The sequence below is a fragment of the Phoxinus phoxinus genome (genome assembly GCF_949152265.1).
Source record: "Phoxinus phoxinus genome assembly, chromosome: 5".
NCBI classification, from domain to species: Eukaryota; Metazoa; Chordata; class Actinopteri; order Cypriniformes; family Leuciscidae; genus Phoxinus; species Phoxinus phoxinus.
Window position 1 is genome coordinate 27495065 of NC_136880.1, and position 26132 is coordinate 27521196.

At 36.2% G+C, this 26132-nt stretch overlaps 1 protein-coding gene across 1 annotated transcript; it reads right to left on the reverse strand.

The window, feature by feature from the left end:
• Positions 1-336: 336 nt before the first annotated feature.
• Positions 337-26132, reverse strand: cUnh10orf67 (chromosome Un C10orf67 homolog). The gene is made up of 16 exons (XM_079614527.1): positions 25946-26132; positions 25662-25782; positions 21113-21256; positions 20940-21014; positions 20719-20841; positions 18209-18347; positions 17322-17368; positions 17155-17220; positions 10015-10080; positions 6370-6423; positions 6215-6294; positions 6060-6125; positions 5890-5977; positions 3946-4032; positions 3775-3868; positions 337-937 (listed from the first exon to the last, which is right to left on the reverse strand). Exons 1-16 carry the CDS (start codon positions 26029-26031, stop codon positions 897-899), a joined length of 1377 nt encoding a protein of 458 aa, XP_079470653.1. The 5' UTR covers positions 26032-26132; the 3' UTR covers positions 337-896.

Here is a 26132-nt window from a genome sequence, read left to right on the forward strand (position 1 = left end):
GCGGCATGCGGAAAGCGAAAGCCCATTCTTGGAGCACTCTTTACTGTGGCAGAAGAATGCATACAGTTACTCATGTCTGCACCTCTCCAACAGCATTCAGGCTTAAGAGCTGCAGTAGACTGAGTCCATTCACAGCACAGTCAATTACAGTCAGTTAAAGTCATGATAGCCTTTGTTTTCTCTTAATGGGAGCTCTGTGTGGCTTCCCTATGGGGGAAATCCAATGAATTTACTTAAAGAGATTTGAAGTTTTCTCTTTGCTTTGCTTGAAAACATGCCAAAAAAAGTTCAAACGCACTGTGGAGTGCCGTGATATCTTCACTGACAGGAATTATTGTGCAAATGCTTTATTACTGTATGTAGAGCAGCTGATACAGATCAATATCCTAAAATATATTAGACTGTTCATTCTATTTTCACTCTAACTAGGTCTTTCCTTCTTCAGATCAAAAACAATTCAAATTTCTGATTCATAAAGAAAAAAAGTTGTTCTATAATATGACTATCATACATAGTCAAATTTTGAAATGACACAAACATGACTAAAGGCCCGTTCACGCCAAGGAAGATAACGATAAAGATATAGTTCTAAAAATCGTTCTAAATATAAAAGAATAGCAGAGTCCGCACCACAACTATTACGATAACGGCACAGAGAAACGATTTCGTTGAAATCACTTTCAGAACGATTTTTTCCAGCAATCAGAATCCATCCTTCTTTTAAGAGCTCAAGCATTTAAAACACAAATCGACATAACTGCAGCGATATCGTCCGCTGGTGTGCACACATTTAGTTATCGTTATAGTAATCGTTCTTGGTGCCATTTCTATTTCAAATGTAGTGTGCTTTAATCTATAGTGTGGTTGCCTGTTTAGAAGAAAGAACGAACTCCCGTTTATACTTCATCTTCTTCGTCTGCAAGGGTCACCTGGGAATCTGCAATTAAAGAAAACACTTCGTAAAAAAAAAAAAAAAAGCCTTAAATCAACAGTGCCCATTAAAATAATCTAAAATACACCAAACCAGTTTAAAGAATCCAAAATTATTAATTTAGTTTTAAATTACAAGGTAGTGCATATTACCAGCCATATAGCTGAATATCAAAAGTAAATTATAGATTTTATTGATATTAGAGCACCTATAAATTGTGATGCAGGAACTGTGGTTTTTAACCATCCCAAGTCATTTTTTGTACCAATCAAGTGAATGCGAGTTCTGCCCATGGGAGGGGCAACATGACATTTCCCTGGCCGATTCAAAACAGGTCACGGACCCTCCATAGACACCAAGGCGGTGGGAGGGAGAACTTAACCACACCGTGTAACCGAATCAAACCAGTGGTTACCCCTTTTCAGCCCACTGGAATAGCCATAACAATACCATTCACATTGCAGCGGAGAAGACATGCTCCTTTGAGACTGACTGAGAGGCTTTTTATCAACTGCAGGGCTTTGAAGCCTTTTAGAGGAAAAGAAAAAGAAAAAAAATCTCATTTTGAAAGTTGTTTGTTTTACTTAAGACATTTTATTTTATTTTTTAAAAATTTGGGGGGTGTGGGTCTAAATATGAGGTAAAAAGAGTCTTAATAATTGCTGATGACAGAATAGGCTACATAGTTTTAAGTGCAGAAAAAAAGTCAAGCTCAGGACTGCCCCAGTGCTGACCTATGCCTTTCAGGTTGCTTGAACACATCAGAATTGCCATTGTTGAGGTTGATTAATTGAGTCTGATAAGTTACCATGAATGAAGATTGTTATAGAGTTTAATGTGGTGGGCCTGGGTTTGTAAATGCTTCTTTCAAATAGTTCTGCAGAAAAGCATATGGGCCAGACGTATTCATGAACAAAAAAGGAAGAAAAATTTATTATGGTTGTGTCCAAGCAGTCTTGTCCCCCTTCTTTTGATCATTTGCCGAATGACTTTGAATCCATGCACTTGCCATGTTAAAAAGGGAACATTTAAATATTTTAGAAAAAAGCGAGATTTTAACTTACTGCATAAATTCGACTCTCTATGATAGTGTTGGTAAAAAGTTGAATACTTACTATATTATTTTTTATTATTATAATTGTGGCATTTTCCTTAATCAAACATATCGGCATTTAAATCAGATTAATTGTAGAAGACAATATTCATTATTAAAAAATTAGGCTCAGCTAATAAGAACACTCAGACAGACAGGCAGACAGACAGACAGACAGACAGACAGACAGCCTTGGCTTGGATGTCCAAATACAAGCTTGTAAAAGTGCAGGCTTGAAATTATTCACACCACCTTAGATTGGTGACACACTGAATAAACATAATCTGCTGTGTGACAACAATGTTTGCCAACTCTTCCCAAGTGTCAAGACCCTCAGTAGCCGGTGCCTTATCTCCAGTGTCTCAATTATTGTGTGTCAGTGGTGATGTATGGACCAGATTCCCATTATTTAGACATGGGCCGGCTAGCAGTTGTAGAGGTCACTGGCCAGGCCCTCTGGACAGAGGACCAGTGACCCCCTTCATGCTGACCCACTATAAACTACTGCAGTGGCCTGTAAACATCTCTATCCAGAGCCTTGCAAGTGGAAGACACTTTTCACAAGTACTTAAGCAAATATACAGAGGGTTAGACATGAAGCGTATGCTTATATCCTTTTTTATTTACTGCTTTTATATATATATATATATATATATATATACATATATATATATATATATATATATATATATATATATATATATATATATATATATATACACACATAGATATATTTGTTTTATTATTATTTAATTTATAAACACACATACATACACCCTCTTATGCTCACCAAGGATACATTTATTTGATCAAAGATACATTTAAAAAAATTATATTATGAAAGCTTAATTTTCAGAAACATTACTCTTTCAGTGTCACATGATCCTTCAGAAATCCTTCTAATATGCTGATTTGGTGCTCAGGAAACATTTCTTATTATTCAATGCAGAAAACAGTTGCGCTGTTAATATTTTTGTGAAAACAGTGATACTTTTTCAGGATTCTTTGATGAATAGGAAGTTCAAAAGAACTGCATGCTTTTTAAATAAAAGTATATAATATAAATGTCTTTACAGTCTCTTTTTATTTATGTTTAATGCAACCTTGCTAAATAAAAATTAATTACTTCCAAATCGTACAAGCCCTAAACTTTTGAGTAGTGTGTACATGTAATTGAAATAACTATATACTGTATATATCCATTAAATCAACAAAAATGTGCAATAAAAACTAATGCAAAACCAATGATACACTTATAGTCTATGACTACTGGCCTGTTGAAATCCACCGACGGCACAGCGCTGTAATTTGGGCAGATTGATTAGTTAGCTTCTGTGCATCAGATATTTGTGTAGAGCTTCCATATTGACAGAAGGAATTAAGTCTTCTAGGTTATCTAGCCAAGTCATGCCTGCTAAGCTCATTAACCTAGATTCCAATCATCAGAAAGTCAATAATAGGCAAAAGAGAGATTAAAAAGTAGCTGAGGCAAGACAACTCTCTCCATCATTTCTCATACCTTCTCCTCATGTGTCAGTGCTAACATGATAATAGTGCACAAGGCAGCTTTTCAAAGTGATGTGACATATTTGGTCAAATCATTATCTTTGAACAATGTATAAACATCTTTTTTGATGTGGTCAATTCGAGGACAGGTGTTAATGCCATACGACAACTGTAATCAAGTTAAATTAGATCTTTTAGTTACTTGTCTGTGTTGTTATCTCTTTCAGGATGACCATGCACTAACCTAATCCAGGGAGAGCATCTGCACCTCTCTCACTCTGTAGACTGATGTCCACGACCCTGTCCCTTTTCTGCTGGCCTCCAGCATCTATACGTGGCTTGGAGCAGAGGGACATTTAAGCCACAAAGTCCATCACAACAAAACCAGAACAGTTTCAGTTGGAAGGTTCCTTACCAAAGGAGCCACTTTGCTGTTTAGGTACAACCTTTTAACAGTATCGTCTGCTGGACTCTTCTGCTGTGGTGAGCAAGGAGCATCCATCTACAAGAAAAAAAGACATTTGAAATATCTCACATTTTCTCATTTCTCAAGTTGGTTTCACTTTATTAATGCGGACATAGATGCAGTTGTTTTTACAGGGGTCATGATATTTGCTAAACTCCAAACTATTAGCTAAAAATTAAAACAAGCTTAAAAGTTTGATGAAAACATCATGAAAGCCTTTCAAGCAATGGGACCATTTCTCATACAGTAAGTCAGTATTATTACTAAGGACATTTTTTAAATATTTGATCTTCACAAGTATAACTCTATTCTCTCTGCCATCTCTGATGGAAGGGCTGTTTAAATGACACTGTTTTCAACTAAAAGCTGAAAACTTTTAATGCGTTTTTGCCGTTCATTTTTCATGACAACGGTGATTTGGCACAAGCTTTAGAAATCTGTTTTCAGAGAGTATAAGTTTGTGTAAATTATACCGTTATCGTCTCCATCTAAACAACAAAAATGAGAATTTGTGAAAGCACGTATTACGTGTTAAGTCTATAAGTGCATTTACTTTACAAAGTGACATTGCCAACTACTGGCCTGGCATGCATAACACAGCCTTTTAAGTCATGGTCACAGATCTTTGTGAACGGGATCGTTTTGACAAGTCGTCTGTACGCAGAAAAATCAAAGTCAATTTTTTTTTACCGTTTTTATTACATTGTTGTCGTGTAAACACCCTCAAAATGATCTAATCACAAACAGAGAAGCAAAATCGGCTTAAAGGGTTAGAAAAGAGATTTCCACCTAACATTGTAGATGCTCAGTGTGATAAACTCCCCAATTTTAAGGGTACGTTTACATGATAGCGATGTACTAAAAAGGGAAACTTTTTTTTCTTTGCGTTTTTCACAAACAACATTGTCAAAACAACCCCTCGTTTACATGGAACCACAAAACGATAAAAAATGCTGTATTATGCATGCCAGGCCAGTAGTTGGCAATGTCACTTTGTAAAGAAAAACGATGCGTCTATTGACTGAACAAGTAATACGCGAATGACGTCACCGTTTTCACAAATTTGCGTTTTTGTGTAATGTATCATTTTCCAAAAATGTATCATTTTCCAAAACTTTGAAACCAGTTTTCAAAGGTTTGCATTTTCAGGCCCCCAAAATGCTGTTGTAGTCTAAATAAACGGCCAAAACGCATATAATTTTTTTCACGGTTTTAGTTGAAAACGGTGTCATATAAACTGGAGTACTGGCTGCTGAAAATACAGTGTTACCATCGCAAGACTAAATTACCTTTTAAAACTAATTATTCAATTGTAATAATATTTTACAATATTACTGTTTTTACAGTGATTTTGATCAAATAAATGGAGCCTTGGAGAGCAAAAGTGACTTCTTTCAAAAACATTAAAAAGTCTTACTAACCCTAAACTTTTGAACGGTATTGTACAATATACAACAAAAATAACATATATAGTGGCAAACATTAAGTACATGTCTCTATTAAGGCATTATCGTCTGTTTTCATGTGCATTTCTTGTGACATCTGACACAGGCAGGACACAACGAGGTGAGCCGAGTTACATTTGTTCGCCTGCTAAATGGGGTGCAGAGCAAAACAAAAACAAAACTTATGCATATTCATCAGCCTTCACCAATTGAGGCCAGAGATGAGGGGCTTAATGGGCATGCACCTGTTAAAGTCTGTTCTGGGTTAACCTCTACTGTATATGTGCTCTCTGTGTGTGTGTGTGTGTGCGGGACAGGCCACAGGTGCAGATTTCATTAAGGGTTACATGATTAAAGCTCCATTCCCTCTTTCAGAATGGTACGATCAGCTTTGATGAAGCAAAAGACGTGTTGGTGTAAATATCATGCTCGCAGAGAAGCTACTGACCGCAAAACTGACTGAGGCGTTGTGCAGAATGGCCTCCTGTCGCTGCAAAGTCTGCCGTAAAAACATCTCATCCTTGATGGCATGGAAACTTAAGAGAGAAATAATCAATGTAGCAGAACTCATGGATCCGAATGAAACAAAAATCGGAGTTACAAAACTTTAGGGTGTACCTCTGTCTTAAAATCTCAAACTTCTTTTCCCACACCTGATTGGACAAGCACAACTGCTTATTGAGCCTGATAACATTTAAAAACAATAAGAACAACAGAGGGCAGTGGAAAGAACAAGTACTGTAAGATTGATCTCTTTCAAAGTTGTATTATACCTTTCAATCTCCTTTTTCAGCACTGCTTCAGTCTTTCTGTGTTCTTTCATTTTTTGAACCAGCTCAGTATCCCCAAGAAGCTGAAAGAAAAATAATGCTCAGATTCAGAGAAGTTTATGGATGCGTGTATGCTACTTCAACAAAGAGAAGTGTACCTCCATGGTTGCAAGTTCTGCTAGCTTATGCTTCTCAAATTCAGTGGCAGCTTTCTGAAAATGGGAGAATCACAAACATACTAAAATTACAAAGAAGCCTTTCTAGTAATTGTGAGTCAATAAAGGAGTACAAATAAAATGTTACTTTTGTGTCTTTGCATTACATCTTAAAGGGATTGTTTACCAAAAAATTACAATTCTGTCATAATTTACTCATCCCAAACCTGTATTTAATTAAGTTAATTTGTTTAGCGCTTTTTACAATACATATTGTTTCACAGCTGCACAAAAATGCATGTTCCAATATTCTGTTCTTACTTAACTTTTTTTCTTCTATGATTTTGAGAAATGGCTCAGCGTGTTTTGCTCATACAATGAAAGTCAGTGGGGTCCAATGTTGTTTGGACTCCAACGTTCATAAAAACATCTCATTTTGTGTTTGTCACGAGAAATTAAGTTTATAGCAGGCTTAGAGCAACATAATGGTGAGTGAATGGTGACAGAATTAAAAATTTTGGGTGAACTGTCCACTGAATCTAGCAACACGTTTCATGTGCCTGTCCACCTCAGCTTAGAAGAAAGGAAATGGCTTTAAAGTTTCATCTGTTTTCTGATAGAGATTTAAATGGAGGGCCATATTCGGTGTGTCATTATATCAGTCCATAGCTCACAAAGGGTCATTTTAACACCAAATGTCCACTTTGTGTGGCATGTCCAATCAAGGCTTGACACAGCTTTGTGGAATGTCATGTTGGCTGATTGAGTGCATACGTTCAGAGCAGTGTGAAGGTCAGGTCACCTGAGGTCAGCTCGGACATCCACTTTTACACCCGTGTTCCCCCAAAAAGGCCTAACAGAACGTGGGAGTCCCTTTTTAAGTTTCTCTTAGTAAGAGTGGGTGCAGAGTGTGTTGTTAGTCTAACCCAACACAGAAAGGATGTCAGTCCACCCTTTTTCTTTCATCCTAACCAAAGAAAACAAGAGAATGGGAAAAAGAAAGTTTCCTTGCCAGATTGTTCAAAGACCCATTGTGTGCAAAAAGGAGTAGGTGTTGATTTGTGACAATACAACAGAGAGTTGTGTAAGGCCTCATGAAGTACTCTATATTGAGAATGAACACTAATGAAGGCCTGTTACACTTCAGTCTGTTTCCTTACTAGTTTGATGAAAGCATCTGCACATATATAGTTTAGACATAAAATAATGAATAATTGACCATTAAACCGAAGAATAACCTTCTGAACATTTCCGATATATTCCATGTACACTACCATTCAAAAGTTTGGGTTTTTTTATGCTCACCAAGGCTGCATTTATTTGAACAAAAATACGATAATTTTCATTTATATATATATATATATATTTATTGTTTTAATGTATATACATATATTTTAAGATGTAATGTATTCCTGTGAAGGTAAAGCTGAATTTTCAGCAAGATTACTCTTCAGTGTCACACGATCCTTCAAAAATCATTCCAATATGCTGATTTGGTGCTCAAGAAACATTTCTTATAATTATCAAGGCTGAAAACAGTTGTGTTGCCAAAAAATTTGCGGAAACAGTGACACATTTTTTCAGTATTCTGATTAATATAAAGTTCAAAAGAACAGTATTTATTTTAAACAGAAATCTTTGGTGACATCATACATATCTTTAATATAATCGTATGCATCATTGTTTGAAAGTATGAAAGTATTTGATTAATTAGGAAAAAAAAAAGAAAAAAAACTTACTGACCCTAAACTTTTGTTTGTAGTGCGTATTTTGGTGAGGGGAAAAAAACCCATTATCAATTAAAATGACATGAAAAATCATGTCTCTAATCATTCAAGCACATACCACATGTTTATAGAACTATTGTTTTCTAAGGAAAATAAATCAAACTGTTTGAACATTGTATCCAAGTTTGAGTCATATCTATACAGGGCCAGGCACGTGCCAGTTCAAATTTAAGCTTGGGCATTATAAAAAAAGATGAGTTCCACACATTTCCATAATAACTAGCCACAGTGGCCAAGCTCATTGTAAGGGTGCCCTTTATGAAGTGGACTTTAAACCGAGCTTATTGTCCACTTTGATTCAGCTGTACCCCATCACCCACTCCAGCCTGTCACCGTGTTGTGTCAGCTGCATGCCACATTCCACCCTCTCCTAGGCACCGAGGCCAGGGATTCACACTGGCCACCTCCTCGGCCGCCTCTATGCGGTCAGCATGTTGACAGAGTCATCGTCCTGATTCCCCCCCTCCCCCCTTAACAAGCCATGAACAAGCTAATAAAAAAACAGAAGGATGTGCAAGAAGCCGTGATGCTATGGACATTTTTATAAAGGCTATATCAGCTACAATAATAGTTTATAGTGTGTTTATTTAAAGGTAAGTATGAGAAATAGCATTATATAAAAATATAAATTAAAAATGTAAACAAATATAATAATTATAATAATTATTATACAGTAATAATTATAATTAATATACATAAAGTATAAAATATGTTGTATAATAAATAATATAATATAATATAATACAATATAATATAATATAATATAATATAATATAATATAATACAATATAATATAATATAATATAATATAATATAATATAATATAATATAATATAATATAATATAATATAATATAATATAATAGTCAGCAATGAGTGTCTATAACAAATTATACACTATCGTTTGGGATCGGTAAGATGTTTTAATACTTTTAAAAAAAGATTATTATGCTCTTAAGCTCACCATGGCTGCATGATTTTATAAAATACAGTAAAACAGTAATATTGTAAAATATTTTTACAACTTTATAACTCTATTTTTATTTTATTTTATTTTTTACTAGAACTGTTTTCTATTTACATATATTTTAAAATGTAATGTATTCTTGTGATAGCAGAGCTGAACTTTCAGCATCATTACTCCAGTCTTCAGTGTCACATGATCCTTCAGAAATCATTCTAATACGCTGGTTTGGTGCTCAAGAAACATTTTCTTATTATCAGCATTGACAGTTGTGCAGCTAAACATTTTCGTGGAAAAGTTTTGTTTTTTACAGGATTCTTTGATGAATAAAAAGTCCAAAAGAACGGCATTTGAAATAAAAATCTTTTGTAACATTATAAATGTCTTTACTGATGTCAATTTTGATCAATTTAATGTGTCCTTTCTGAATTAAAGTATTAAAAGAAATGTAAAAATCTAAATGACCACAAACTTTTGAACGATAGTGTAGGTGAGCATTAATAGCTTGAATTAAGAATTGACTTAACTTAGCCAGGTTGTAATTCACATCCGTGATAGAAAAGACATTTTAGATGTGTATTCGATGAAAAAAGACAGAGATCTCCACTTGACAGAGGGAGAGAGAGCTGTCATCCATCACTCAGGGCTGTTAATGAATGCGTTTCACTGTTGGTACGGGTTGAATTTTAACTAAAGAATCATGGCTACAATCGATATTACTTAGACACTGCGTGTGCACCTTATCCTCCGTCTTTACTTTAGGACACTGCTGTCTGGAGTAATGGAGGGACCGTCCTTTGGTCAAGAGTTCAAGACCTCCAAACATCCTGAGACTGATAGGACTTGAGTCAAGTCCGTGCCGTATCTGAGCATGTGTTCAGCTGCGTCTCATACTCACCTCCTTCAAGCGTGAGGCTTCAATGCATGCAATTTCTTTCTTCATCTCCTCTTTTAACTGTTTTATCTGCAAAAGAAAATTTAAATGTTATCTCACAAACAAGAGCAGACAGTGAGAGACTTCATGTTGCTCGCTTATTCACAATCACAACCATCCCAAAAGTTCTGGGATTTAAGGAGTATTTACACCCAGGTTAAAACTTCAGAAGTGGTCAGCCAATGGTACTGATGACAAGGGCAGTTGTGTGGTTGATGGGCCATTCATTTGGGTGACTTTTCAAAGAGGCGAAGCTTACACCCAGCTGTGCTTCACACTCCACTCTGGCCTGGGCTTTAGCCTCTCATTATAGGTTTTTTTGCAACCCTTTGGCTTTGGAAACAAATGTTCTGCTCAATTGATCAAAGTCACCACAATAAAATAGGGCTGGGCAAAAAACTGATTTTTCAATTAATCGTTTTTTAAAATGTGGTCGATTCAAAGTCGATTCTCAAAGGCCACGAATCGATTTTTTCCCATATTTATTTCATATTTATCACCCAAAAGCCAGTATTAGTTTTCCTACACTGTTCATAGGCTTGCTGCCTCCATGTTACAGCTAATGCTGTGAGATTTTATAAATAATTTTTTTTATGTTGTTTTATCTTAAACATACCAGTAATTTAAACTGATCCTGTTTGATCAAGGCATGCAACGGTCTATTCATATGCAATTGAAATATAGAGTTTGGGTTCTGTTTTAATGTAGGCTACCTAAAATAAAAAGAGTTTAATTTACAGGTTTGTGGATTTAGAATCGAAATCGAAAAATCGAACCAAGAATCGAAATCGAATCGAGAGCTTGCAAATCGAAATCGAATCGAATTGGAACATCTGAATCTATACCCAGCCCTACAATAAAATGGTGAAATAAAACTTTTTTTAACTTTTTTTTTATGTATAGCCACCACGCTAGACCTTAACATTGAGTTTGTCAGTCAAAGCACAAAGGGGCGGCTTAACAAAGGATGCAAGACTGAAAAGAGGCCAATCTGAACAGCTACACTAAATATGGATAATCCCTTTCTCCTGATGGCTCAAACAACATTAAGGAAGTCTTCATTAGTGGTTTCAACCAGGGTTTGCATGGAGTGTGTTTGGCCACCACCTGCTCCATTAGCCTCTTTCCTGGTCCTACCAGGTTTTGTTGTCCACTCACTATTATGTGAAGAGCCGGAATAACATCATTGATCTGAAACTGAGATCTATTATAAAGCACTTTAAAACAGAAAAAAAGGGATAGAAACGTTTTTTTTTTTTTTTTTTTTTGTGCAACCAAAATAAGTAATTGAAAACAGTATCATACAATACCTATATATTAAATTATACAAATGTGCATACTAATATATTCAATACAAATTTCTAAATATGAATGCCCTTTTATGAAGTCTTGATTTTGTTTTTGGAGTGTACTATAATATGTTTTCGTGCTCGACTGTTAAAAAACGCATTATTTTTCACACATTTTACATTATTACAGCTCCCCTTTCCCCAGTCTGTCTGGAACGCGTAATTTCCAAAATACGAAATGTGCTGTGATTGGTTATCTGGCCCAGTGTGTTGTGATTGGCAACGCTTTAGCGCATGTTCGGGAAATGTCCCGCCCCCTTTTAACCGCGAGCTGTGCTCAAATGTAAACATTAAAGAAAGTAGCATTATTTTGAGTTTGAGATTAGGACACACTGGATTAAATAAAACTATGTATTTATTGAAAAAGCACCCTACATGTTTGTGTGATTGTGGAAGGGGAGAGGAATCAGCTGAACATGTGATTAGTGAATGTGTCATATGAAAATCAAAGGAAAAAGTTAAAAGAGGAATTATTGAAATTTGGGGAAAATATGTTGAACCTTAAAAATCTTTTTAAAATTGGAGATAAGATAATGGGAGATTTGTTTAACTTTTTGAGAGAAACTGGTTTAAAGAAAAGGATTTAATTGATCAGTGAAGTTATTATAAAGGTAGAAATAAGGTAAAGTAGAGGTTGTATTTTTATTTATTTTTATCGTGATAAGATGCTTCTATTTCTGGCCCACACTCCAGCACAGTAGGTGGCGGATATGCACCTTAAATGCCGGTTGCCACCCGCCAATAAAATAAAGAAGAAGAAGAAGATGTAAACATTAAAGATGGCGTCAATTTCAAACCAATTCAGACTCTGAATCAATGGTAACGAACAGGAGGATCGTGCAGAACGGATTTCATGTACGGACTTTGTAAACGGATTTCAGTACGTTTCAGAGTGGTATGTTTTTTGTTTGTTTCTAGTAGATTAGACACGGTGTTATCCACCATTTAATCATATTTTGCCGGAAAACTTTGGTTATCGATCACAAAATCATGGATTAAGAACAGTCTTACAAAATCAAAAGCTACAGTAAACAAACACTTCGTCAATACTGTAATATTATAAAAAATAATATATATCTGTACTGTGTTGTCTCTATATGGACCTCTGTGTCTTGAATAAAGTTGATTGATAGGGATGCACCGAAATTAAAATTATTGTCCGAAACCAAATATAGCCTAAAATGAAACACTTGGCCGAAGGCCGAATACCGAACACGGTTTATCGCATTTTTCCCATTTATTTTGAAAATGTTTCCACCATTGCAATAATTAAATAGTCAAAATGTGTACTATTTTTTTTAGAAGTGTGTTTTACTATTTTGTCTTGCTTTTAAAAAAATTTTTTTTTTTACAAAACTACAATTTAAAAATATTTATTTAACGTTGAACATTTAAAAATATTTATTTAACAATGGATATTTTGTTTACATTCCAGCAGACATTATACCAACAAAGCACAGTAGAACTTAATTTTTTTTTTAAACTAATATTTTTATTTGACCATCTATAACTAATTGCTGAAAGAATGTAACGTTTGTATGCCTACAACAAAAAAGTGCATCTTTTGTTGTTTGATTAACATTAATATGACACAGACAGGTATTTAAAGGAGAACTCTGGTCAATTTTAACATTGAGCTCTTTTTTTTATTTTATTTTTTTATTTGGAGTGCTGTCAATACAGAGAACAACGACAAAAATCGGTGTTGCCTACACTGTGTTATCCTCTTTTTAAAATTTGCAACCTGTTGACTTCAATGGGGCAAGTTTTAAACCTGCTTTTAGCCTCTTAACATCCTTGATATGTCATTACAAGTGCCCAGCCATGTGAGTGATTCTTTTAGAGTGAACACGGGTGAATCTGACTGCAGTAAATGTGAAAGATATGAATAAAAATGTTATTTCAGCCAGTGCAAATACCTGTATTTACATCCTGTTTTCGGTCGAAGGCCAAAGTAGTCGATTTTCGAGTTCACGCGCGTGATCATAGGTAACTAAACCACGTGAACAATCGACTACTTTGGACTTCGACCGAAAACAGGATGTAAATACAGGTATTTGCACTGGCTGAAATAACATCATTTTTATTCATATCTTTCACATCTACTGCAGTCAGATTCACTCGTGTGTACTCTGAAAGAATCATCTAACATGGCTGGGCACTTGTAATGACATATCAAGGATGTTAAGAGGCTAAAAGCAGGTTTAAAACTTGCCCCATTGAAGTCAACAGGGTGCAAATTTTAAAAAGAGGATAACACAGTGTAGGCAACACTGATTTTTGTCGTTCTCTGTATTGACAGCACTCCAAATTTACAAAAAAATTAGCTCAATGTTAAAATTGACCGGAGTTCTCCTTTAAGGCTGCTGTCATTTTAAGACCAAATGCTTGGATCTACCGGTAATAGCCACTGACACATCCGGTTTTCACCGAGCGGTTAAGCCATAACCGACTGTATTTACGTGAGATAAGCTACTCCACATGATGGGCAGTTTGACTGACACCTGTGTGTCAGTATTTTACCATTCAGGCGCAAAGAGAAGTGAATTCGGGATCGCGCGCTGTCTGAGAGAGCGCTTCTGGTGCGCGTAATTATGCCCGATACAACATTAGTTATTTTTTCACAACTTACTGCGCATAATTTATAACTTGATACCCTTTTTGAAGATTCTTGTTAAACACACGTGTCGCTGACTTGAATTACATTAAATAGTGCTGTAGCCTACGTTTTTGCAGATGCACCCTCGACAATTCAAGAACTGTCTGCAAACGACCATTTTCGCGTCTTTCTCGGACACTTTAATGCTTCCACACTGACGACATGTTTGCTGGATTCATAAAGCGTGAGCTGCGCGCCTCGTCATCAAAAACGTCATTGTTCAGTCAAATTTAGGCTATTCTGTCTTTTTATTTAATCGGCCGAACACCGAAAGGGCTTTTGTAATATATTGTCGGTCGAATAATTTCGGTTGCTGAACATTCGGGGCATCCCTAACTGTTATTAGGGCTGTGCGATATTGAAGAAAATTGCGATATGCGATAACTCCGTAAATAATGCGATATGCGATACGATAATGCCTAAAGTGTGTAAAATAAACTTAAATTATCTTTAAAATATATTTAAAATGATATAACCTACATGTGTTTCACATTCTTTTTATGACAAAAAAACATCCTTATAACTTCTGAAAGTGAACATCAGTGTTTTACTGTAGCATAAGAAGTGTTATTTTAACATCAGTGTAAAACAAAGGGTTTCAGGTTATCCTACATTAGGTTTATTTAATAAAAGATACTGAATCATAAAATATAAAAATAAAACATTGCTTAGTTTTCGCTGTATGAATTAAATATATCCTGATACTTATTAAAGCAAAAAAAATTATTAAAGCTATAAAAAAATTTAAGCTTTGTCTTTTGTTCATGACCCCATTTATTGCAAGCTGTTGCGATATGCATATTGCGATATATACATTTGCGATATTTCGATAAATTCGATACATTGTGCAGCCCTAACTGTTATGTACAATATTTATTGTATTGTACCTGCATTGTAACTTTACTCTGTATGTCTGCTGTTCTCCATAAAATGTGCAGCGCAAAGACAAACGTTGTGGTTACAATGTTCAGGAAAAGTGTTTAAAATACATTTAGTTTGTCAGCCTTTTCTGGGGTGGAAAAAACTGCGACAACACTCATCTTCTCTAAAGCAGCCCAACATGGTCTCACCCCCTTTGTTGCATGTTCCTGGGACAGGATTTATGTAAATTTTAGGGTTTGTGATGTCACCAACTTGGGAAGAAGCTCGTTGTAGTCCCTACTAGACGTTTGTTGTAGTCCTTAAAAAGCGATTTCTGTAAAAGGAAATATATCCCTTTGCATTGAACTTTGAGCATAGTAACATTGCAGATGTTGTTTATGTTCAAACAGCAACATTACACACAAACTAAAGTTTAAAAAGTGAAATCATAATCAACCACCCCTTTAAAATTTAAATGTCTTCCTTATTTTAAAAAAAAAATCTTCATTGCAGAACTTTAGTTTGTTTGTTTGTTTATTTATTTATGTATTTCAACAATTATTTAATTTTCAGTGGTGAGCTATGTAAATATGGAGCCCCTAAACCTAAAGGAACATGGTGTTGGGGGAAAAAAAATAAATGGGAGGAAAATAAGTCAAAGCTTTTACGTTCCCTTGTAAATGTTCAAATCAGCAAAACCTTTTTAGCTCTTTGCGAGCCATCGCAAAGTTTCTTGGCAGAACGGGAAAAAAAAATTGTGAGGGAACTTAAAACATTTGCAAAAGCATTGACAAATATTTTTCCCTCCATCTCATATTTTTTTCCTTCACCATTTAGCGGTTCCGTGATATACTGTATGTAATAACAAACAATTTAAATAAATAAATAATTAAAGTGACAATAAACATCTGTATGCATACTGCATGCATACTCTTCTTTACTCTGCTGAAGAGCTGTGCTAATATGAGCGTTTGATTGCAGGGTAAATTATGCCAGCTTTGACAGGACCCTTGCTGCTTGTCTCCCAGCAACCCTGCAAGGCCAGAGGGAGACTTTTAACCTCCTAGATTCTGTGTGGCCGGATTCAATGGCTGAGTACCATAGAGTCTTTCACACTCTTTTTACGTTGTCCTCTGTGTTCATATTTTAATTCCAGCCATTGTGTGGCAAACGTGGTGCATATTGTTCCTCGCAATCAACTGAAAAAATCAAATGCTGTGTAAAATGATACTTGCTAACCACATTTTTCAGTAAAACTGTCTGTATTTTAAGTATGTAAATGAACAATTCATCATTCTGAAACAATTTTAAATGAATTAATATTGTATTTAAAGGTTTTGATGATAAAATAAAGCAATAGGCTCGCATTTGAGCTAAGGACTTATGAATACAAGGCAGCAGTCCAACTTAGAGCGTATTCAAAATGCACAACAAAGCACTCGGACCACATGGTTTCTTACTGTAGTGCGATAATATAAACTCTGGCATGGCCCCAATCTTAACACCACGCAGTGCTACTTCACACACACTTCATCTTTACTGCACAAAAGATAAAACACTAAATAAACAATACTATATCAATACATGTCAAAAACGCTGCCCCACGTCCATTCGCCAAATGTTTTACCAATATCAACATGCTACAATGTCAGCTTGATGCTGGATATCCTCAGCTGTGCTTGATCACATATCATAAAATAATTTAGTTCTCTCTCATGCACCAGTTGCTGCATAGTATTTAATTCATGGTAATTTGCTCCGCTGGCATGCTTCTCTTTGCTTATAGAGCTAACCCGCAAGTAAAACATGCAAAATTATGAGGGACAACATTGTCTGGCCTGCAAACCTGACATATGCTGCCCTATTTATCTTAGATGTCACACAGTAACCATTTCTGGTAAGGAGAAATATTTCCTGGGGGGGGGGACAGGAAAAACAATATGTATGTAATGGAAGTGAAAGGGGTCAATTATTTGAAGATTTAAAAGCAGAAATGTGAAGTTTACAATTTATAAAGCACTTACATTAATTCTTCTGCTAAAACATATTTTATATAAAGTTGTACATTTGCATATAACTTTACACACAAAAGGTTAGTTTTACACTAAAATCATGTTAACATGTGAACTTGCTTCCGTTGTATTATTATATTAGTGTAGTGTCTCACCATAACATAACATATGCCACAAATGCTGCCTTAACCATTTAATCCAGAAAGTGAAAAATAAACCTCACCTTTTCTCTGCCACTTTCTCTCTCAAAGTTTAACTCCATTTTCAGTTGTCCATGTTCATCTGTCAACTGAAATAAATGGAAAATGAAAGTGTTATAAATAAAACAAATGCAATAAATGTATTTTACACTTAAAAGTGTGTTTTTAACTTCTTTGTGTACTATAATACCATTTGAAGGGCCTTTTTGCTGTTGTCCGCCTCCGATTTCAACTGTGCTAAATTAAGATAAGATGGACAGAAGTAAGAGAGAACATTTGTTTAAAAAAAGGACAATATGTAGAAGAGAAACAAAGGTTGATGTTAGGAGCACAACGACAGGACATCCACTTGTCTTTGTTCATCTTTTGCGTCTTGGGTCAGTGGACTGAAGCCCAGTCCTGGCCTGCATGACCTGTTCTGGCTCAGGGTCCTGACAAGCTTCTGACCTGGTGCAATGCTGTTGACACGTCCACTCACATGCACTGACCAAACACAAACCACTAAGTTCAAGGGCCAAGTGTGTGTTAATGCCAAAGTGCTTTTATTTCCTTAGAGACTCAAGACCTGGACAGCTCTTATCTTTAGTCACAGCCAATGCAAAACACTTTAGCAGATGGTTCTTCACATTCTGAATGGAGATACATAAAAGGACTTTATGTTCCAATAAAATGGGTGATATGTTGGTTTGTAACATTTCAAAAATAGGTGTTCATGCGTAATCAGAAAAAAAACAGTGGCATAAAATATTCCGACGGTTACCAAAGTTACATAAGCAATGAATGAATATCAAACACTATGAGAGATAAAGGCCTGACCCTTGAGAATACACCTGTCTTGTGTTTGCTTTCTCCTCACAGACTCCCACAGAGTGTGAGATGATAGCTATGGACTGACAAGTGTCCTCAAACATTGCGTTTTGAATGCTAACTACATCACACACCAGGACAGATAAGGGAAAGAGTCTATATTTCCCAAACAAGCATTTGTGACAAATGTTTGTTTTTGTCCCAAACCCCACTGGGAAAAAAATGAAACGTGTTTTTTGTGTGTGTGGTTCATCAAAAACATGACATTACCCAGACTCTGCTCTTTGGATTCCAGGACTCTGTGAATTTCTTCCAGCTCGACGTGCAACAAGTCAATGTTATCTTTTAGCTTTTCATTCTCTGACTTCAGTCTGCTTTTTTCTAGGTCCTCCGCTCCCTCGGTGCCGATCTGAAAAATGACACAAGTCCTTTTTAACTTTTCCTTTACAGCGCCAAACAAAAGCCACGCCGCTCAAGCTGCGTGGCAAATATGAGTGCCATTCAGTCACAAAGCAATCGTACAACTTTCTGCCTCCTACCATTTCCCCCTGAATAATAAAAAGCGAGAAACAAAAAAGCAAACACACTTAGAAGAAGGCAATCTCTTTTTTTTCTCCTTTTCTCTCTTTCGGCCTTTTCTTCTTGCCCGGAAGAAAGACGGCAGTACATTACATACAAAGCCCATAATTCATGGGGACATTTTTATTGACAGGAATAATACATATCATACTGTTTGTGTGCCCCTGTCATTCAGGTCAATTTATTCTGGAAGTCAAGGAAGGCAGCTGGGGCCTATCCACCCACAGTCTGGGCTGTGCTTTCTAACAAGCTCGGCAGAGCCAGGGTTTGAGGGGGGCGATTGGAGGATGGCTGAGCAGCCCCAGGGGGTTCGCAGAGAGCACAGTTTCCCGGGGGGGCTTGTTGCCTTTGTGCTGTCCCTCAGTAGCAGCGCTGCCTGTGTCACCAGGATCACATCACATGTCAGCGCTCTGAAGTTTGCAGACTGGGAGCCGCATGGAACCCATCAGGTTCCTGTGATATCCACGCAGTTGGCCCTCTACTTTGTACCGCAGCAACCATTCATGCCTCGAACATTAACAGGGCTTTTGCATGCCTGTCACACTTAAGATTGTGCAGGCGTTCAAAGGCTTTCAAAGGATTTTCTTCTTTCACTTTCTTCATTCTGTCTCTCACTCTCATTCATAAGGAATTGCGATCATGAAGAGTTTTTGATTCCAATAAGTTTATTTTTACGTTTGATGATTTTTCTTTTTTGTCACGTTTGGGATCATCTCAACATACAAGTCATGGTGCCATTTTAGTCACACAGAATTAACGAAATGTACCGATTTATGAAATCTTGCATATGTTTTTTTTTTTTTTTTACAGATTTAATCCCAGAATGTGACGGTCAGATGATGATGATGATGTACATGTCATGGACCAGAGGATTACTCTATCACTAATAGGAATGGACATTGATGCATCAGGCATGACAGAAATATTACTCCATGCAGGGTAGTCACTTCATCTTTCCCTCCCTGTTTCATTGTCATCATCTGCTGTTGACTGTGAGGAAGTGGCGGAGATAGTAAACTTATGGATTCATTCATACTTGCTGAACTTAATTTTTCATCATCAAAGAGGAAAGAAAATTGTACTCCAAGCAAGGAACATCTTTCTACCCTGTCTGAACAGCCCAACCTTTAACTCTGGCTCCACCATCTGCTGCAGTAACAGAACTACAGGTGATTAGCCATGCGTCTCTCCTGTGGGCGTGAGAGTTCTCATTAGCACAATGAACAAAGCTCAACTCCGCCGGGCTGCACTCATTTGTTACACTTTGAGTGGCAGGTTTTGTATGGCCGTTCTCCCAGCCATCTGCCTACACAAGCAGCCGTTTTGGTTGGACAGAACTCAAACACTAAGGGTGAGAGATAACTCTCTCAGGCGGAGTGAGAGGGGCATCCTATTAAAAAGGCTAATAATAGACACCTCACTTATTGGCACCTGATAGCTCATTCATGTTGCATGTAAACCCCTTTTGCAAGGGCATAAAGGTAAGTAATTGATTTCACTTTGTGGAACGCAAGAACCTGCTTATTAGTGTATGGCCATGGGGCCAGGCCACTCCCAAGTACACTTCAGGCCATAATAGAGCAGGCCACTAAACAATAATTACCGGCCTGCTGGTCAATATCAACACACACTGGATGACATTTAAGCAATCAAGAATCATATTGACATCATTAATGATAAATGCACTAGTAATGCTTCAGTGCAAAAGCTACCCTCAGAATTGTTTTTATATATTTATATAGCCTATATATAATATCTTATTATTATCAATTTCAACATTGACAATAATAAGAAATGTTTCTTGAGAGCCAAATCAGCATATTATTATGATTTCTGAAAGATCACGTGACCCTGAAAAAAGAGTATTGGCTGCTTAAAATTCAGCTTTGCCATCACATGAATGAATTACATTTTTAAATGTATTCTAGAAAACCGATATTTTTGATCATATTTCACAATATTAGTGTTCTTGCTGCACCTCAGCCTTTGTCAGCATTAGAAACTTATTTAAAACACTTTTTTTTTTATCTTACTGACCCTAACCTTTTGAACGTTAGTGTATGCATTACATACATTCTGATCGTATCCATTCTGGTCCTTCTCCATTACTTCTTTGTGTTGATATGTATTTACACACATGCAGGCCTACAGTTCAACACGAAACGCTATTGTGTTTTTGTGATGAATGGCAGTGTGTGTACCTCGTATTTCTTCAGCTGTTCACTTATACACTCAATCTTCAGGTTCTTCTCCTGAAGCTCATTTAGGAGGTCCTTTACTCTTCCATCAGTAACATCACAAACCAGATCAGTGTCTTCCTTATTCTTTAAGAAATGCGATTATGAGATTGTGAATTTTGTAACAATAATATCAAATTAAAAACAAAATATTTGTTGATGTTCCAAACTCATTAAAAGCTTACCTTATAGCTGGCTTTGATCACCTGCATGGCATCAGAGAGCTGTTGCTGATAGCTTCTCCGGAGAACAGATACTTTCTTAAAATAAACCAGACACCAAATTGAAGTCAGGTTCAATGCAGTAGTAATGATCCTTACAGAAGAAACACATTTATTGATGAAACTTGAATACAGACCTCTTTGTAGAAGTTTTCTTGATTTTGGATTTTCTCATTCATTCTTGAATAAAGGGCATCAGATTCTTCCTGCAGTTTGGTCTCATACTGAAAACCTATTATTTTCAGTTTCTTTTCAGTGCCTTCTTTAAACAAGTGCATTTCCTGAGATAAAATAAAATATTTTTTAAACAGAATATCTTGCTTTAGGTAGGAAATAAAAAATCTAACTCCCAACTACAAATATTAATTTATTATTGAGCTGCCATCACAATATTTTAGAGGATATCTTTACCATCACTGTGAGTGATGGAACTAGAACGCATTTAGTAGACCGTTTATTCGGCTGCAAGCCTGCTAATCAATATGTTTAACTCTGCAGGCTAGAGGATTCCTTGTGAAGGCACTGTTCTTCACCACAAAGCCACCATATGCCCTCTCAGCATGGGACCTGCGCAGCCCACAGTGAGGCCACTCAGAGCTAAAGTTAGAAGAATCTTGAACTAATAAGATGAAAAGCCAGCAGCATGAATGAATTCACTGGGTGTATCTAGCGGAATGCACTGACACAGTATCAGCTTTCTGTGGGTCTTTTTTGAGACAAGAAGACAAATTTGCATTTTGTCACCTTCCTAAAATAATTGCTCATGTAATTTTTAAACGATTTTTTTAGATGGCTGCCGATTGATTGATAGCTGACAGATTGCTTCCTATTAAGTGTTATGAATGAACAAACCAACCTTACGATAATAAGGGACTAACTATTCATCTAAAGGTACACAGTAAAAAACGCAGTGTCAAATTAACACTTAAAGTGTTAATTTTAACACTACTCCGGATCATATATGGTCCCAATCTATCTAGAGTAAAAAGTACACCGTTTGTAGTGTTGAATTTACAGTGTTAATATAGCACCTTACAGTGTAGAAAAATTACACTTCGAGTGTAAAGTGTTACACTTAAATTGTTGTTTAAGTTTTACACTTGGGGTTTTTAACACCCCTGGTGTTGATTTAATTCCATTGGATTTACACTATTGGATTACACTATAAGTGTTATTTATAAGTATTCTGTTCAGTGCAAAAACTATTTACACTATTATATAGTGTCAATGTACAAGATAAAATCAAGAGTCTTCAGACAGATGTATAAATCCAAAGTTTATTTAACAAATAGGCAAAGTGGCTCCTTTATAACATATGCCAGATGTGTAAAGGTCAAATTATCACATTCATGAGGAGTTGCAAGAAAAAAAAAGTCAAGAAAAAACATAAAATCATGTTAATTTGCCTAGACATGAAGAAATATGACAGGTAGATTTGAACAAGATTGCAGAAAACTACTTGTCAACAGTTGTGTAGCATCCATGTATGCAGTTCCTCTTTGTCCCATTCAGCGAACAGGAAGTAGTATTTGAGTTTTTGCCATATCAGCATCACCGGCCGCGAGCAGGTATGCTGTGTGGTCTCTTCAATGCAGTCAAGGTGGTCTTGTATGCTGGTCCCTGCCAAAGACAAAAATAACACTCAAAGTCAGCTCTCCAATTGGCCGTCTTTATATTCGTTTTCCACAATACAATCAACACAAAATGGCAATATTTTGAGGCAGACAATAGGCAGTGTGACAGAAATGTCCAAATGTACCTTTTTGGAGACGACAAGGTGTTGTTCAGCTTGATATGAGGACATCTTTCCAGGTCTCTTGCAGGAGACGAATTGATGCAAGATCGCTGCCCCATTCTAAATAACACGTGACAACTTCAGCAAAATGCATTCATGCAATGAACGTGTATAGATAATCTTATTCTGAACTATAGTCTAACCTGAATCATCATTTTCATCATCTTGCACAGCAGATTCTGCAGTCAATCAGGTCCTTGAAGGCCTTGGGAGAAGCCTTTCCAGGAACTTAGCGGAGGTCTTCTAACCAAAAATCAAAACAAAAACAATCAAACAGTTACATAGCATAATGACAACCATCTCTCTCAGGAACAATTCTGTTCAGATGATTGTGTAGTCACAGAGTATTACCGTTCACACCTGGCATTAACATTCATCTTGCACAAGCGAACAACTCGAAGTACAGGTGTAAACGCACCCAAGACGCATTGAGATTCGATTGTTCTGATGAGGTCTAGGCCACATTCTTTTATTAAAGGGATAGTTCACCCAAAAATTTTAATTCAGTAATTTACTGACCCTCATGTCGTACCAAACCCGCAAGACTTTCTTTAGTCTTTGAAACACAAATGAAGATATTTTTGATGAAATCTGACAGCTTTCTTTCCCTCCATTGACAGCTACACAACTACCACTTTGACGGTTCAAAAAGTTAACAAAGAGATCTTAAAACTAATCCATGAACCAAGCAGTTTAGTCCAAATTTTCTTTTTCTTCTGTTTATGTTGGTTGATTCATGTTTATATGTGAATAAAAGTCTAAATTCAATCTATTCATCACAAAGCGATCAAGTCTCTTCAGAAAATTTGGACTAAATGGCTCAATTCATATGGGTTCGTTTTATGATCTCTTTATGAACTTTTTGAAGTGTCAAAGTGGTAGTTGCGTGCAGTATTCTTGATATATTTATTTGAGTTTCGAAGATGAACAAAAGTCTTTTCGGGTTTGGAATGACATGAGGGTGAGAAATTACAACAATTTTACACTTGTGTGTCAACTAACCCTTTAACTTTTTGCAGTTTAATATCTTGAATTAACACAATGACATAGTGATTGATGTGTCATCATGAATTATGACAATCAAGATACATCAATCACCCAAGACACATGTACATTTCAGGTCTGAACAAAGGCATTGTGTGGTTGCCCAGTTAGGTTTAAATGTTTCATGTTAATTCGTCATGTATTAAAATTTGTACTGCACATAGAATAAAATATAATGACACTCACGATTCTGGATTCATCTTCAGCATTCTGTTGCTTTCGTCTTAATTTCTGTTGCTTGGTTTCTGTAGCAATCTCATGAGAGGAGCTTCCTTCACTTGACACTGGAGGGTTCTGGGACAAATCTATTGAAAAAGGATTTGAAAAAAATATGTCAGTTGATGCTAATATTTCCAAAATTCAGTAATGCAATACAATTTAAATTGGGGCTGTAAATAAGGTAAAAATAATTGTGATTATTGTGATTACCCTTAATTTCGATTATGCTGAGAGATGTCTATAAAGCATGGGTGTAAAATTATTTATATTCAAAATGTGCATTTAATCTGATTATTGAATACATTTATATAAGTTAAATGAGTAATAAGGCATCTTAAATTTAACTTGATTTTAATACGCATTTAGAATTTATTTTACCCATAATTTATTAATGGTATTTATAATGTGAACAGAACATACAGATTCATAATAATAAAATGCAGACAGATAAATAGTTAGGACATAATTTATCCCAAAATAACATGCAGTATGAATTGATAAAGACTGATTTCAAACTAAAGTACCTGTATGCTCTGCCAGTGCATACGCAAATGTTACCTGTAAACTGAATTGAAAGACAGATGGATTTACAGATTAGCTTTAATGCACTTTCACAATGTTTGAAAAAAAAAAAAAAAAAACTTGATGGGAAGTTCGTATGTTTGTGTCTTGACGGCGCAGATATGACGACATGATATTCAGTGATAAGAACAAACATACAGATATGTAATTCTCACTTAAACATAGGGCGAATAAAACGTTTTTAAACGCTCCCTCACCTCAGTCTACAAAAAGTGCATTTGTTGTTTGCACTGCGCGCTAATTTACAAGATACTTAAACGAGCTGTTAATAATGCGCATGCGTCACAAAAACGGAACCGTTAACGCGTTCATGTATAACACAGCCACTTTTATACACACAAAACGAATATAAACTTACCATTTGAAGAATTCTCTCATCTGCGCAGAAAAAAGAGGCCCAAATGCTGCTGCTGTTTCAGACCTCCTCATCAACTTTACTGCCAGGCTTGTCGTAAGACCGGTTGAGGCCTCGGCGCGACTGAGGGCGGGAAGGCTTTCTGTCAACAAACCAAAATGAAATGAGCTAAAAATATATTTGTAATACAAATATAATTTATAATACAAACGTATTTTAAACGTTAAATCACCTTCATCCAGGAAATCAAATCGTCATGAGAAACCTTCACATCATTCTGTAACGTTACATCTCTGCATCTCATGAACTTGACGAGCTTCCTTAATCCTGACAAAAACGCGCAGTTTATCATTTCTAAATGTGTTCACCACCATATTTTACCAAAAATGTTAACAAGTGTATTTACTTTTTTATTTTAGAAAGAAAAAAGCAATTCAACCTACCGTCTCGCTCGCATGAAGATAAAATGGCGTCGTCGTCTTTCGAGACAGCAGTCATCGAGGGGCGGAGTCAATACAATTCGGCGCTTTTTTTTTTTGCACTTTCAGTGTAAAAATAAAATTACACTTGTAACTACACTGAAGAGGAGTGTTTTTTAACATTGTTGATTGTTAATTTAACTCTTTGGGAATTAATAACTTTTAACACTGCAATTTTTACACTGCCGATTTTACTGTGTAGCGGGTATCACCTTCATAAGATCTGCAGTGTCGGCAGCGAGAATCTTTATATTTGGCAGCTCTGATTCGTCAGTTTGGACACAGGCATCTTGTCCAAAAAAACCTGCCCTCAACTGATTGGACAGAGAATACCTGAAGAAGGAGAAAGATCGTGTGGTGAAATTAAGTTCAGTTACCCTAGTGAAAAGATCGGCATAGTTCACCGGCAAAACTTAGCTGAAGTTGATCTTGGATGCCTTCTGCAACTTTACAGCTTGTTTTAGGCTACAAGAGAGCAGAACAAAATACTTCTTACCGACGTATTTCCTCAATCTCTTTTGAAATCAGCGCCTCCTCTGCTTCATTTGCAATTATGTTTGTTGTCTTTTCGATCACGTCCATGACTCCAAACTACAGGGCATAAAATGCTATCTCACAATTTTTTTTCTACAGATTTCTGGTGCGCAAAACGGTTGCCGTAACAACAGAAGCCAACCAACGAC

Bases quoted from the DNA above. Each gene is read 5' to 3' on its own strand.
- cUnh10orf67 (XM_079614527.1), bottom strand. From the start codon at position 26,031: ATGGACGTGATCGAAAAGACAACAAACATAATTGCAAATGAAGCAGAG. The intron at 20,842-20,939 runs GTAAGCTTTTAA...CATTTCTTAAAG, and splicing joins TGATCAAAGCCAGCTATAAG to AATAAGGAAGACACTGATCT. The intron at 5,978-6,059 runs GTACACCCTAAA...TTCTCTCTTAAG, and splicing joins TTTGAGATTTTAAGACAGAG to TTTCCATGCCATCAAGGATG.